The 14,850-nt window shown below is 41.7% G+C and overlaps 1 protein-coding gene across 4 annotated transcripts in view; it reads right to left on the minus strand.

Annotated features, from left to right (window-relative positions):
• Window positions 1–4,965: 4,965 nt before the first annotated feature.
• EEF2K (eukaryotic elongation factor 2 kinase) overlaps window positions 4,966–14,850 on the minus strand; it is a 63,617-nt gene continuing 53,732 nt past the window's right edge. For all 4 annotated transcript variants that reach the window (XM_066576278.1, XM_066576279.1, XM_066576277.1 and 1 more), the window contains 3 exons: window positions 12,583–12,707; window positions 12,286–12,464; window positions 4,966–9,104 (listed from right to left, as the gene is read on the minus strand). In XM_066576278.1, the coding sequence (XP_066432375.1) occupies window positions 8,995–9,104; window positions 12,286–12,464; window positions 12,583–12,707 (414 nt within the window). In that variant the 3' untranslated portion in view covers window positions 4,966–8,994. The remainder of the gene's footprint in view (window positions 9,105–12,285; window positions 12,465–12,582; window positions 12,708–14,850) is intronic.

Here is a 14,850-nt window from a genome sequence, read left to right on the forward strand (position 1 = left end):
TTAGCGGGGTCCGTATTACTACTGGGTCCACTAACAGGGTCACTATTACCATACTACTAGGGCTGTTACGGAGGTTACTACTACTACTGGGGCCACTAACAGGGTCACTATTACTACTAGGGCTGTTATAGAGGTCACTAACAGGGTCACTATTACTACTAGGGCCGTTATGGAGGTCACTAACAGGGTTACTATTACTACTAGGACTATTATGGAGGTCACTATTACTACTGGGGTTACTAGCACTACTAGGGCCACTGAGTGGAGCACAATTACTAGTTGGGGCCACTGAAATAATGGAGTTAAAAACATACGTTGTGATAAGCCATGCCCCAACCACAGCTCCAAACCACATCCACTTTTACCTTAGTTGATATTTTTTTGTGACAAAGGTGGCAACCCTTGTCACAAACCAAGTGGAACGAGGTATCGCTGCAAATTAACTCACGGTGGGCGATTGTCTCAAAAATACCGCATTTACGTGCACTCGCCATGTCCAGTATCGCTCGGGTGTCGACATCAGCTTCAGGGGCAACTTATCTTTCCTCTCACAGCATACACTTGCGCAGCTTTCTTCAGTACTGTTGTGCACATGCCAAACATATGTGCACTTACCATTTATATACCACCTCTCGCGAGATCTACTGCCATGACACCTCATCTTACAGTTTCCCAGCTTTTTTGAAGAAACATGTTCAACATAAATAGTTAACAACACAATCGATTATAATTATGATTGGGGGTAATTGTGCTTTTTTTTCTTTGTTCCGCTGCCCCCACTTACACATGAGATGTCAGTAGGGCTCTCGTCAGAGTTCTGTTTAGGGGTTCCGTTATAAATTATAAAACTTAGCATATTTCCCGATAAGATGACGGGAGCCCTGGACAGAACCAGACAGAACCCATTATAGTCAGTTGGTTTCATCAGGCGCTATTGGGTTCTGCCATTTTGACAGATTCAATAGCAGTTTTATTTTTTGTTCCGTTCGATAACAGAACGTAAATGTGAAATGAGCCTTATACTGAATCACTTACAGCCGTGACATCATAAATCGTTGACTAATCAGAAAGCTACACCTCCCTGAAGATAGCGCTGTCAACTGTTCGAAGAACCAAATAGAACTGTCCATGTGGTAACAGTCATGCTATGATGTCATACAACTGATGACAATTTCCACCAATCACAGAGGCTTCCTGCAAAAAGGGAATTGTTGTAAATGTTTTACTGCTGATGCTCCTTGCCAATGTGACAGAGTATATGACTGCGGGATTATGTCAGTAGTGTAGAGAAATACAACCGGCATTGGAAACGTATGATAACTGACACAGAGGGAACAATATTTTAATAATGGAGAACCATTGCTGTTGTAGCTGTCACTTAATGGCGCTAAGCTGCAATACCTATAAGGACACATGCATGGTCATGTTGCTGTGCCAGGATCAGCAGGGTAAGGAGCTGCCACCGCTCCTTCATTCTGATGATCAGACAGGCTCATGGCGTTCGGATCCCGTTGGTCATACATTGAGGCACCTTGACCTTCTTCGCCTTCACACTTTCCAACCCAGGCCTGTTGGCAGTGCCAGCTGTATTGCCCCTGATTGCGGTCCTGCATATATATAAAGGTCTGCACAGAAGTGTCCCTACAATCATATTCTCATACAGTCCTGATTTGATACATGTTAATTTTGGAGGGGAGAGAGACAAGCCACTGGAACCAGAAGAATAAGATAAGACTAGTTGAAATCCGCGTTTCCTCTCACATCTGCCACTGAGCAGGCAGTCGATCCTTCATACCCAATAGATTATTACCAAGATCTATCGCCAGCAATTACACTTTTTTACATCAATTAGGGTGACGTCCTGAGCGTTGTGCTAATTGCGGTACAACGCGCCCATTGATTTCAATGGAGCCTTGCAGACATACGTTCAAACGCAGCGATTTCCAAGCACTGTCTGTTCTATTTCTCTGCCGTTGCATTTTTTTTAACACACCCAATCACCCATTAAGATGATGGGGTGCGTTAAAAAGCGTTGTCAAACGCTGTGACGTGTTCAAAAATGCCTCCCGAAATAGCGGTAAAAATGCAGCGACTTTGAGCGGAATTTTCTAAAAGCATGTGTGAGAGTGACCTTTGGCTGAGTCCACACAGGGTGATTTGCAGCGGGATGTCGGCAGTGGGCATTCTGCAGCAGAAATCCTGCCTCCAAACTGGCGCTATTTGGTGTGGATTTTGAAGTAGGTTTTATCACGTATTTCTATACAGAATTCACCCCCTCATTGAGAAGAGAGTAAATTCCACAGCGGAGACGGCGATAAAATTGACATGCTGTGGAATTGAATTCTGCACCACATGTCATTTTCTATATGGGTTTGTGCGGATTATTTCTGCAGCTTGTGGACAAGATTCTCAAAAGATCATCCACTCTGTCTGGACCCCTTAGGGTTCTTTTACATGGAAAGATAATTTTGCCCACAGTAATCGACAATGAGCATGTTGGTGAGCATTCAATCCTTACATCTACACAAGTAGATTATCTGCTGTATGGGCATGAATGGTCTCCATACCGCTATCATTGGTTGGCTGCGCAAGGAGATGCACAGCCAACCAGCAAGCATTTTTACACTCTGATAAACGAGCCAATCAGCTGACAACCGAACATTCAGTCATTCGTCAACCCTTTCACATGAGCCGATAATCGGGCAAACAAACGTTTGTGCCTGATAATTAGACTATGTAGGGGTGACTTTACACGGGGCGACAGTCAACAGATCTCTTCCTGCCTCCGTTCACTGTGGACAGGCAGTCATTCAAAGATGAACGATAGTGGGTCCAAGTAAAGTCAACCTAAAACGTGGATGACGATGGAAACCATTGTAACTCATGGGGTTTTTGTCAAGTTTATCCAAACTCCCGAATGGCAAACTGGCCATAATATAAAGATGGGCCTTCTGACTAGAACATTTCCTTGTATGTTTACATATGACTATAACATCCCCTCCGTGCAAGGGGAGGAGGTCGGATGGGGCGGGAGCTAGTGAGCTGAGCTCCCGCCCCCTCTACAGTTTACAATGGAACTGGCGGGATGGGGCTGAACTTAGCTCCACCCCTCCCATTGCAAACAGTGGCAAGGGGCAGGAGCTCAGCACACTAGTTCCCGCCCCGACTCCTCCCCTTGCAGAGAGGGGCAGTGTATATCGCCTGGGCGTGAAAACCCGGCCAATTTATGTCCATGTGAATAAGTCCTTGGAATGTGATGATGCAGATTCAAATTTTTTTTTAAGTGTTTTCATTGTGCAAAACTAGTAAAAAATAAAATATCTATATAAACCCTATAGCGCAGTAATCGTACTCCTTCAGAAAGTCATCATGTTATTTTTGCTGAACAGTGAACACCATTTAAAACAAAACCCCAAAACAATAACAGAATTTCTCGACATTGTTTTCCCTCTATCCACCCCAAAAATATGTAATAAATGTTAGGCAATACATTACATGCACCACAGTGATGCCATTAAAATTTACAACTCATACGAAAAAAAATACAAGCCCTTATACGACTATGTTAACAAGTTATGGCTCTTGCAATGTGATGATGAAAATCACTTGGTCTTGAAGACACAAAATAGGCTTGTCACTAAGGGGTTAAGGATGGATTCATACACGTTTTTACAGGTTTTTTTCAGGCCTTTTTTTCTTAAAAATGCTGCAGCCAAATAGTAGCTATGGGTCAACGGAGTTCTGAAAAGTACGACGAACAATGTACTTGTAGAGTGTTTTTTTGGGTCAGAGGCTTGTGTTCGGAAGCTTTAGAGCCCATCCACACAGCCATATATTCCGGTGTTCTGTGTACCCCACAGACAGCACGTTACTCTAGAATAGCTCATGAGGCTATTCAGATAGGTGACTTTTCACACGGACTAAAAGGAATCCCTGAATGTCACATTCTTGTCCATTTTCACAAATGAGAATCGGACAGGCAATGTGCAGGGTCTATGGCAATCGGACAGGCAATGTGCAGGGTCTATGTCAATCGGACAGGCAATGTGCAGGGTCTATGGCAATCGGACAGGCAATGTGCAGGGTCTATGGCAATCGGACAGGCAATGTGCAGGGTCTATGGCAATCGGACAGGCAATGTGCAGGGTCTATGGCAATCGGACAGGCAATGTGCAGGGTCTATGGCAATCGGACAGGCAATGTGCAGGGTCTATGGCAATCGGACAGGCAATGTGCAGGGTCTATGGCAATCGGACAGGCAATGTGCAGGGTCTATGCCAATCAGACAGGCAATGTGCAGGGTCTATGCCAATCAGACAGGCAATGTGCAGGGTCTATGGCAATCGGACAGGCAATGTGCAGGGTCTATGGCAATCGGACAGGCAATGTGCAGGGTCTATGGCAATCGGACAGGCAATGTGCAGGGTCTATGGCAATCGGACAGGCAATGTGCAGGGTCTATGGCAATCAGACAGGCAATGTGCAGGGTCTATGGCAATCGGACAGGCAATGTGCAGGGTCTATGGCAATCGGACAGGCAATGTGCAGGGTCTATGGCAATCGGACAGGCAATGTGCAGGGTCTATGGCAATCGGACAGGCAATGTGCAGGGTCTATGGCAATCGGACAGGCAATGTGCAGGGTCTATGGCAATCGGACAGGCAATGTGCAGGGTCTATGGCAATCGGACAGGCAATGTGCAGGGTCTATGGCAATCGGACAGGTGTCCTTCAGCTGTCTGATGCAACTTGCACAAAAGTTTCTTGGACACAACTTCAATACGGCCCGTCTGAATGTGGACAAGTATAACAGAGAAAGGATGTATCAAGCTCAGTTTTAGCTCATTGACATTTTTGGACAGTTCATCAGCACAGCACTATGTTTTGTCTCAAATATACACAAACTCCCCACCTCAGTATTCGTATATGTGTTACAATAAACTTATACAAATTGTCCACTCCTCGATGTATGAAACAGGGTTACTTTTTATTTGACAGAACATAACAGTGAAACAATGGATTATAATAAACCCATACCACATGCGTTATACACATAAGAAGAATTTGCACATTCGTTCAACCAAGCTTCGCTTCAATCATTTAAAATAACAGTGTAGACTTTTTTTTTGCTTTAAGCAATTATTGTATTTAATATTTTACAAAGGCATCACTAACAGAACCCCTAATGGATCTCAAACAGTAAAATGCATATTTTTTTTTGTAAACATATCATATTTTAAAGTTTTTTAGTAAGCACAATTTTTTTTTTTTTAAATCTTATTTTTTTTACGTAATTTCCAGAGACTATAAACTAGTCATTAGCTGGTAGAAATGCGCCCTTCAATATATTGATTTTGTAAGCAAAGTGTCTAATACGGTTTTAACCCTTGGTATGCACATGGCTTTGCAGAGAATGGTAAGAAATCAGAGACCATTCACGAAAGGTTCCAGTATGTTCTTTACATTGCAGCCGCCTGAGCCACATTGCTGTTCTTTTTCTCCAAACATTTTAAAACACTGTCATACTTGTCCATACGTTGCAGCTGAACGTCACTGTGATGTGGACAGGTGTGGCGCAGTTTTTGGAAGAGTGTAGACATTTTTTCAGTCCTTGGTTAAATTGTACCCAAGGCCTGATGCAAATGGTAGGCCTGTGTGCAAAAGACTATACAGTCTCTACTATGCAATAGCAGACAATCTGTGTGCTTCCATATGGTGCTCCATACAGCACAATGTTACAAAATTAATCACCCCAAGTATAGTAATGTAATATAGAATTGAATGAAGTACGGTATGTCACAAATTGTTTTCTTTCAAATTCATACATTATGAAACCATAGTCATACAAAAAGTACTGTAAGGCCCCATACACTTGGAGGCTTTATGTATCCATTATATAATCATGCATGAAACCTAAAATGGTATTTTTTTGTGTATTCATCTTTTTACATACATATACAAAACATATCAACTATTTGCACAAAAATATGTGCACTTACAGATGTCACCAAATCTAGCCATAGTCTTGGGCCAAAGATGTGTAGACAATCAAACAAAATGTTCTATTTCTGGAGAGTATGTCTTTACAATGCGTTTAGAGAAGGGTGTTTAAAGGGAACCTGTCATGTCCCCACAGCACCATAAACTGAGTTTATGACTCTAAATCTGACTCTTTTCAGAGTCTCATGGGCGCTCTCTCCTATACAAGTCTATGGGAGAATGCACACACGGGACTCTGAAAAGGGTCAGATTTTTGTGCCACGCGCCAACTTCAGATGTGGACACCATTGCATTGCCAGAATGGGTGAGTATACAAAATATATCACCTTGCTTCCCGTCTCATCCTCTAACAGCACCAAAACAAAGTTTATGGGGCTGTGGGACGTAATATGTTCCCTATAAAGGGATTTTGTCATCAGGATTATGTATTTTATACTTGCCCCAAAGCACTCCCTGGCGTATTGCACAAAATCTGCACATATGTTTATAGGAGAAAGCATACATAGAATTTTTGGAAAAACTCATATTAATAGTTCCTACGGTATATGCAAATTGGCTTGCCTTGAGTCACAGAGGTGGGCCACCCAAGCCCCCCAGTCTGTATTTTCATAACCCCCCTCCAGCGTTCTGCCACTTCTTCTTGCTACTGTTTCATTACATCCCCCTAGCATTCCAGCACCTGCACTTCATGTTGATTACAATGGCAAGGGGATGCACTGGAATATTGAACGGGCTCTTGGGCAGCCCACCCCTGTGACTCGAGGCAAGCCGATTTGCATTACCCATGGGAGCTATTAAAAGTGAGTTTTTACAAAACTACAATACATGCTTGCTCTTATAAACATATGTGTAGATTTCGTGTAATATGGCAAGGAGGATAAAATGCATACGGCTGGTGACAGAATCCCTTTCACCACACTTAGAACAGTTTTCCAATGGGAACATTTAATCATCATTCAGCTTATCTAAATCGAATATCTGAAATGTCCCAAATAAGAAATTCTCAGAGAAAATCAATCACGGCCACAATTACTTGTTACTGGTTGTAAAAATGTATTCACTGTCCCATCTATGACCATCTTCAAAGACTATTTTAACTTAGTTTCCTACTGTAAACTTTGCAGCATTAGTAAAGCGAAAAACATGCTGTTCTTAGCCTATAATAGAAAAATGTAAGCAGATATAATAGAAAAACTTGAAAGTTTGAAAGCAATATGGATTTTAAATTTTGCATAATACACTGAAAAAATGAAATATAAAACTCTACAGTTCATCCAAGACTTTCAATGTCTATAAAAAGGCAAACATGCTAAAAATATTGTATTTTCCAGGAAAAAGCTGTATGAGTGTGTAAAGTCAGCCTCTAAAGTTATGATCTGTATGTAAAACGTTTGTGAGATCTAGAAAAAAATATTTAAAAGTTATCCTCCCTGCTTTGTATTAGTAATGGAGGATCATGGTGGTAAAGAGAAGGCTTTAAAGCATATGAAATGAAGGTACACTCAGGAAGGTAGTGCATTGTAACAATGCACTCTGCACTTTTAGGCCCATGCTATGGGTGCTCCCCTTAGAGAGAACAACTAAGAAGAAATGATACCTTTCCTGACCCACGTCTATAGGCCTCTCACTAGCCAAGCCAGAATCTTGCTGCACACTGAAGAGGGGCTATCACCCCGAAACAGCTTTCTGTGCATGGTTATCTTCTCATTATGGAGAAGATTCTGGCTTTGGCTCACAATTCCCAGTCATTGTTTTTAGAAGGTTGACATTGACTTGCAAGAATGCTGCCTTCCAATAGGTGGTGCTGAAGAGGTATTGTACCATCTTTTCATTTGCATATTTCCCAGAGGCGCATGGATGGTCTTATAAGTCTTCTCACACCTTCTAGGTGCTCTCCCTAAGGAGAAACAATACCTATTGGTATTGCAGCCACAGCATACTCCCTGGTGTCCTTACTATAAAAAAATGAAACAAAATAAGGTATCGCTAAATAGTTAAATGTTGAGACATACGAGTAATTACCGACATAGGAACATTTTAGAAAACACTTTTCCCCGTGAAGAATTCTAAATTAATAGAAGGGAGCCCTTAATTCGGAACCTGCATCCATTACCCAGAGCAAACAGCAGCTACAATGTCGCTGTATTATATGGACAGCACATTGATTTCAACAGGACTGTGAAATGTTTCATTTTCCCTATGGTGGCACTGCAGGGGAATTGAACACTTGCACCCAGATTCCCTCCCTGCAGATTGCTGGGGATACCAACAATACGACACCTTGCAATCAGCTTTTTCTTCAAGAGACCCTTATAGCAAAAGGATTGTTAAAAATGGACAACCCCTTTAAGGTAAGGCTAAAGAGAAGTAGAGGAGACTGCGGTCCAATGTAGTTTATTCTTTGATGTTCTTTTGTCCAGGATTATATGTATGAGGTCAAAAGGTAATTCTTTCACAGTCATGTTGCCTATAAATTAAAACATATATATATATACATTTGCTCAATGTTTTTGCTTAACAGGGCTCCATGATCTCAAATGAAGACCTCACAAAGGATATGTCAAAATGACCTTGTTATACAAGTTATCTTCTCCAGACATGAATATGCTCTATTCAAATGCAGCAAATAGAAAGCATTTTGGCAGCTGTTACTTCATTCCTGAGAGACGGGTCAGAACCTCAGTGTGCATAGGGCCTGGGATAGCAGTTGTGAGGTCTACTTATTTTTGCAAATGCAGCAAAGAACTTGGGTATCTCACCCACTGTTACATAAAGTATATACAGGATCACACAGGATTACTGTTTGATCTGTGGATATTTTTACAACATCTAATAAAAAATGTACAATTTTTTTCTTTTTAAGTTTTTTTTTCAATGTAAACAAGTGTTTAGCGGATCCAAAAAAAAGCAAAATAATTTCGCAACAAATATAAAATATCATCCTTATTCGAGGAGTATTTTCAGCTGCCATAATTCATTGTTTTACAGCTGAGACTCATTCCTCCATGAGGGCCCAGGCCTCCTCTGCCTTCTGATAGTACTGGTTGGCAAGTCTTCCTTTCATGGCTTCCATTGCCACTTCTGCAGCTTCTGTGTACAGTTCACCTACATGAAAGAGAGAACAGTCTTACTGAAAGAACGACTTGCCACAACTGGACAGAAGTGGTGAAAAAAAATTTGAAGTTTTAAAAAAAATAAGGTAGACATAACAATGTCTGGCCATAAGGGCTTATTCAGACGACCGTATATCAGCTCGGTTTTCACACCCGGCCGATATACGGTATCCTTGTCTGCAGGGGGAGGAGGATGGAAGAGCCAGGAGCAGGAACTGAGCTCCCGCCCCTTGCCACTATTTGCAATAGGAGGGGGCGAGACGGGGCGGAGCTAAGTACCTGCGCTTAGCTCCGCCCCATCCCTCCCATTGCAAATAGTGACGAGGGGCGGGGAGCTCAGTTCCTGCTCCTGGCTCTTCCATCCTCCCCCCATGCAGACAAAGACACCGTATATCGGCTCGGCGTGAAAACGCAGCCGATATACGGTCGTCTAAATAAGCCCTAAAGATCAGATTTTTGTCTGTGATTTGTGATGATTTTGTCCATATCTGGCAACTATTTAAAGGCGATTTCCAAACATTTTCAAAAAGTCGCTAAGAGCAAGGAGAGGGCTAAAGTAAAAAACTATGTAGTACCAACCCATTAAATAACCCACTGGTCCAATACAGTCATACTGGTCTTCGCTGCTTTAGTCTGGGAAGTTACCGGAAATTGTCATGTGATGTTCACTAATCTCATGACCGCGGCAGCCAATCACTAACTTTAGCAATCGTGCCGTTCTTGTACACAAGGCCACTGAAGCCAGCAATGTGCTGCAGCGGTCATGTAAATGGCGAGCTTCCGCAACCACAGCAGCAGAGACCAGATAGGCTGTTACGGACTGGTGGGACATTTAACAGGTGAGAATGCATGAATTTTGATTTTAGCCCATTTTCTGCCCTTTTTGAAAAGTCCTAGAAAATCTCCTTATAGTCTGTGTAAGATGCTGAAATGCTCCCTAATATTTCCGCATATCTGCCGCAGTTTTTAAAGGTGGAAAAATCTGCATCAGATTCCGTTTTGTGAACATACCCTTATGTCTATGGCCAGCTTGAAGTTGGGATTTACAAAAAAGGAGGGCACTGAAGACATGCTCAAATCTGCTTTCAGAGACTTTACAACTCTTTCCACTTAAGTCCAAATTGTGGAAGCACATTTATATTCATGTGGTTTCCCCATGTTATATATGGATATGCTATACATGACATGTAGGTGCAGGTCCCAAGGATTTTCAGGTACTGATGAACCGAGGGTCTGCTGACCCAATGTTTGCCAATTCCTGGCACATTCTATATATGCTTCAAGATACAGATGGGGAGTCCATGGGGTAGGATCCCGATCAATCACACAGTTATGACATGACTGGGAATAATAAAGCAGGTCCTAAAAGACTATATTAAAAAAATAAAGAAATACAAAACTAACATTTATTGCACAAATTTCCCATGGGAGGTTTTTATAGGGGCAGATTTCTGGTTCTTAACTAGTGCTGAATGACAATATGCATTTGCATGCTGATTGGAGTATGTTACTGCCGTTTACATGTGGCAGATCATCAATAGTATGGAGACAATAATCATTCACCCCATACAGCTTGCATTTACTGGCAGCACAACCTTTTTTAAGGCCCATTTAGACACAACAATTCTTTTGAGTGATAGTCGTTGTGTGCATTTACATGGCAAGATGATCGCTTAAACTTTGCTCAAACAGCAGTTTGAGTGACAGTATTGAGTGTTCACTTTGCATAAGTGTGTAAATGAAGGCTCACGCTGTATGCAGAAGACAAGCAGGACCGCTATCTTCTGCATACAGCTGTTGTCTTCTTGGAGCGCTCAGCTGGTATACAGCTGAGCGCTCCGAGCAGGGTATGCAGAACCCAGCTGGAGCACTGTCTTCTGCATACTTCTGCTGTGTTCTACGAGCAGGATACCAGCTGAAACAATAGTATAAGCAGTATCCTGCTGAGATCTCAGCGCACGACATGGATAAGGCTCATCGTTCTCTTTCAGCTTGCTGAAAGACAATGATGAACGACTTGTTAACTAAAACTGCAAGATGTCCGTGCAGTTAAACCCAACGATTCTCACTCAAAAGACAGCCTTGAGTGATTTTTGAGTGGGAATCGTTGGGTCTAAATAGGCCTTTACACAGGGAGATGTGCTACCAAAGATCAAGCATTTTCTTTCCCCACATAAAAGATGCAAACAGTCGACAAACAAACATTTGCTTGTTAGTCAGCTAAACAGACATGTTTACACGGGCCAGTGATCAGGAACAGACATATATTCGTTTGTCCAATCATCAGCTTGCGAAGAAGGGCCTTAAAGGGGTTTCCCCACAACTGTAAGGGAATGTGTCATCAGAAAATGACCTATTTTATAAATCATATTTTTGTGCTAAACATATATTTTTTTTAAAGTTTTTGGGATGTTTTTTAAAATTTTCGGTCAAAATCTACATTAAAAAAATCCTAAAATCCTACATTTTTCACACTGCCGACACTTCCTGATCTATAGAAAGTTTTATAGCAGTCATCTTACATCACAGGCAGGATTACACTGAGAGGTAACACCTATATGTAGCTAACACAGGATTCACCATTGTCAATAGCTATGAGCTGTGAATATATACTCCCCTCCCTACATAATGATCTCTGCACGAGTCACAGAACATGCCTAGAACAGTCTCCCACACAAGTTAATGGGTCCCCTCCTTGTGTTATGTGAATGGCCCATGAAGCTGCTGTAAAGAATCTTTCTAAATGCTGTTAGATGTAACTCATGCAAGATGGCCACCCCCATAGGCATGTACAGATAACAGAATTTAAAAAATCTACAATTAGTAAAAAAAAACAGATTAAAATGTTTCTCTATCTAGTTTTAATCAATCAAAAACAATATTGGTGATATAGTCCCTTTAAAATTGCTTCACAATCACTCTGTTCTTCTTCGTTGCTGCTGACCAGGACATGTGACTGCTGCAGCCAATCACTGGCCACAGCAGTGTTCTTCTATAGCCAGTGATTGGCTGCAGCAGTCACATGTCCTGGTCAGCAGCAACCAGGAAGGACAGAATGGCTGTGAAGTAATTTGATTTTATGGGAAAATCCCTATCTATATCTTCAATGTATTTCATCATCATCCTCATCAATAAAATGTCTGTAGAATATTTTCTATTAATTAAAATATTACCAGCTCTTTGTGGGTCACTCTCCAGTTTAAATCCCCCAGTAAGCAGCATCTCAGCTTCTCTAGCTAGCAGCAGGTACTTGGGTTCATCTTGTGTGCCATCATATTCTCCCCCTTCATCATAATCAGTCATGTTTAGTGCAGAATTATACCAGAACAGAGCCTCCTGCCAGTCTTGTATCCTATAACACAATCCAAAAAAAGAGACTAGATTTTACTATAAAACTTGGAATATTGTACTAATATTGCTAAATTCTTACAGATAAACAACTGTTAGATTGAAGAGTTCTTATAATTTACCTGTCCGATCCAAGATTAATGCCAGTGTCGTAAGCTCGAGCAATATGAATCATGGAGGGGCGGTCGCCTGCTTCTGCAGCCATCAATAAATAGTCAAATCCCTTAATTCTGTTTTCCGCTGTGTCCTTTTAACAAATGAGGTAAGCAATAAACAGCTAATACTACGTATGCCATTTCCTATAATTAGACTATAGTATGACTTGCTCACAAGATGCGATTTATAAAACAGGCTGTAGACATGGGTAAGTTTTAGACACTCAAGAGAAACAGAAGGAAGTGGGAAGCCGTGCTGGCAACCAAAAGACCAAGATCCCTCACTACCCAATAAATCAATCATAACATTGGGCCTTCACCAATCATTAAATCCATTCCAGATGACACGTCCCAAATAGTTACCAGAAATCATCCTAAGGGCGCCCACCCACTGGCGATTTTTTTTTCTTTGCGTTTTGCGTTTTTTCTCAAGAGCAATTAGAATTGAATGTACTCCTGTCCACTGGCGTTTTTTTTTGCGTTGCGTTGTTTAACATAGGAACTGTCAGTTGCATATGTGTCCTTATTTTTCTCCTAATGCACCCATGAAAGTCAATGGAAATTAATGGAAAAGCCGCGAAAACGCCGCGAAAAACGCCGCGAAAATGCTGCGTTTTTAACGCACGAAAATCGCAAACGCCAGTGGGTGGGCGCCCTAAGGCTTCATTCACATGAGCGTATGCGTTTTTACAGTTGCCCGCACGCGCCGTAAAATCGTGTGAATGAAGAAAAGACAGACATTTACATGGCCGGGTGCGACATATTAGCGGAAAAAACGACGCAGCCCAGAAATTGCTTGGTCGGCGTAAATCCTTGGAATGACATCTAATGCCTAAATAAAGGCACCTGGAAGCTTTTCCCTGTGTTGTATGCTGCTAAACTGCTTCCCCCCTCCCTATTTTTGCATCTCCCATAGGAGTCTATGGGAGCTGCCAGCGTATATCAGTCGAAAGATAAGGCAAGACCTATCTTTCCCGGCAGCGTATAAATTCGGTCGCCGATTTCAATCGTCTATGCGATATTTTTTCAGGTGTGACGTTTTTACGCAGTGGAAAATCGGTCATCTGAACGAATACATTGGAAGCCAATGCTTCAGATGGTCATGATTTTCGGCCAACGCAAACACAGCTAAATAGCCGCATAAAAACGCTTGTGTAATTAAAGCCTAACTATGAGGCAAGGGAAGGAATATACAACAAGTCAAACATCTATGGCGAAATTTATATTTGTCCACCATGGACAATTAAAACATCCTAATGCTTAGCCTGGCTCATATTGAGGTTCACAGTCCACAGGCGCCAAACGCAAGAATCTGAACATGCCCTAACATGCGGTTTGCGGTATGCACCTTCGTCAGGAGGCAACCAATGCATCACTACCCGTACTTTTACAGTGACTGAAATGATCAATTTAGCACGGTGACGTGCGCATGCGCAATGAGGTTATGTATGATGGTGGGTGTGCGCCATGAGATTCCCACTACTGATGATTTCAGACACTATAGTGATGCATTGGTTGCCTCCTGACGAAGCTGAATACAGTGAAACAAGCGCCGGTGTGTGTTCGCACTTGTGTTTGGTGCCTCATAATTAGGATGTTTTCTATTACCTATTTGGGACATGTGAATTGGGATTGATTGGTGCAAGTCCCAATCTAATGATTTATTGCATAGTGAGGGATCTTAGTTTTTTGGTTGCCATTACTGCTTCCCCCTGCCCTGTTTCTCATATATGTATTTCTAATTACTCAATTAATAAAACTGGTATTTTATGATATATTTTGCCATTAATTCCTTGTATTATTTTGGTTGTTTTTGTTATGGGACGTTTGTGGCTTTTTGTATTGTTTGAGGTTTTGTAGGAGCATTTCATGGGTAACTTTCAGGCCTGATATCAACCAATTCTTCATTTTGTTGAACTTGTTTGAAAATACATTTTTTGTAAAGAGCTGCTGGGCACAACTGGATCAGATGAAACAAACACAAAAACAAACCAAAGTCATCGGGTGCTTAATTTTCACAGTCAAGTGACTGTCTTCCAGGCATCATAGCAGTTAGATTCTTAGTGGATCTTGTAAAAACAGTTGGTATCTACTAACAACTCTATTTTCTATGGCCAGCTTTAGGACTGCAGCAGGGAAACATTTCACACATCTTTCATATAGGAAGCAGTAAAAATAATAGGTCCTATGATAGTACTGCATGCGTAATTCACAGTATGAATCTGCTCTTAGGTT

Source organism: Eleutherodactylus coqui, chromosome 8 (genome assembly GCF_035609145.1).
Source record: "Eleutherodactylus coqui strain aEleCoq1 chromosome 8, aEleCoq1.hap1, whole genome shotgun sequence".
Taxonomy (NCBI): domain Eukaryota; kingdom Metazoa; phylum Chordata; class Amphibia; order Anura; family Eleutherodactylidae; genus Eleutherodactylus; species Eleutherodactylus coqui.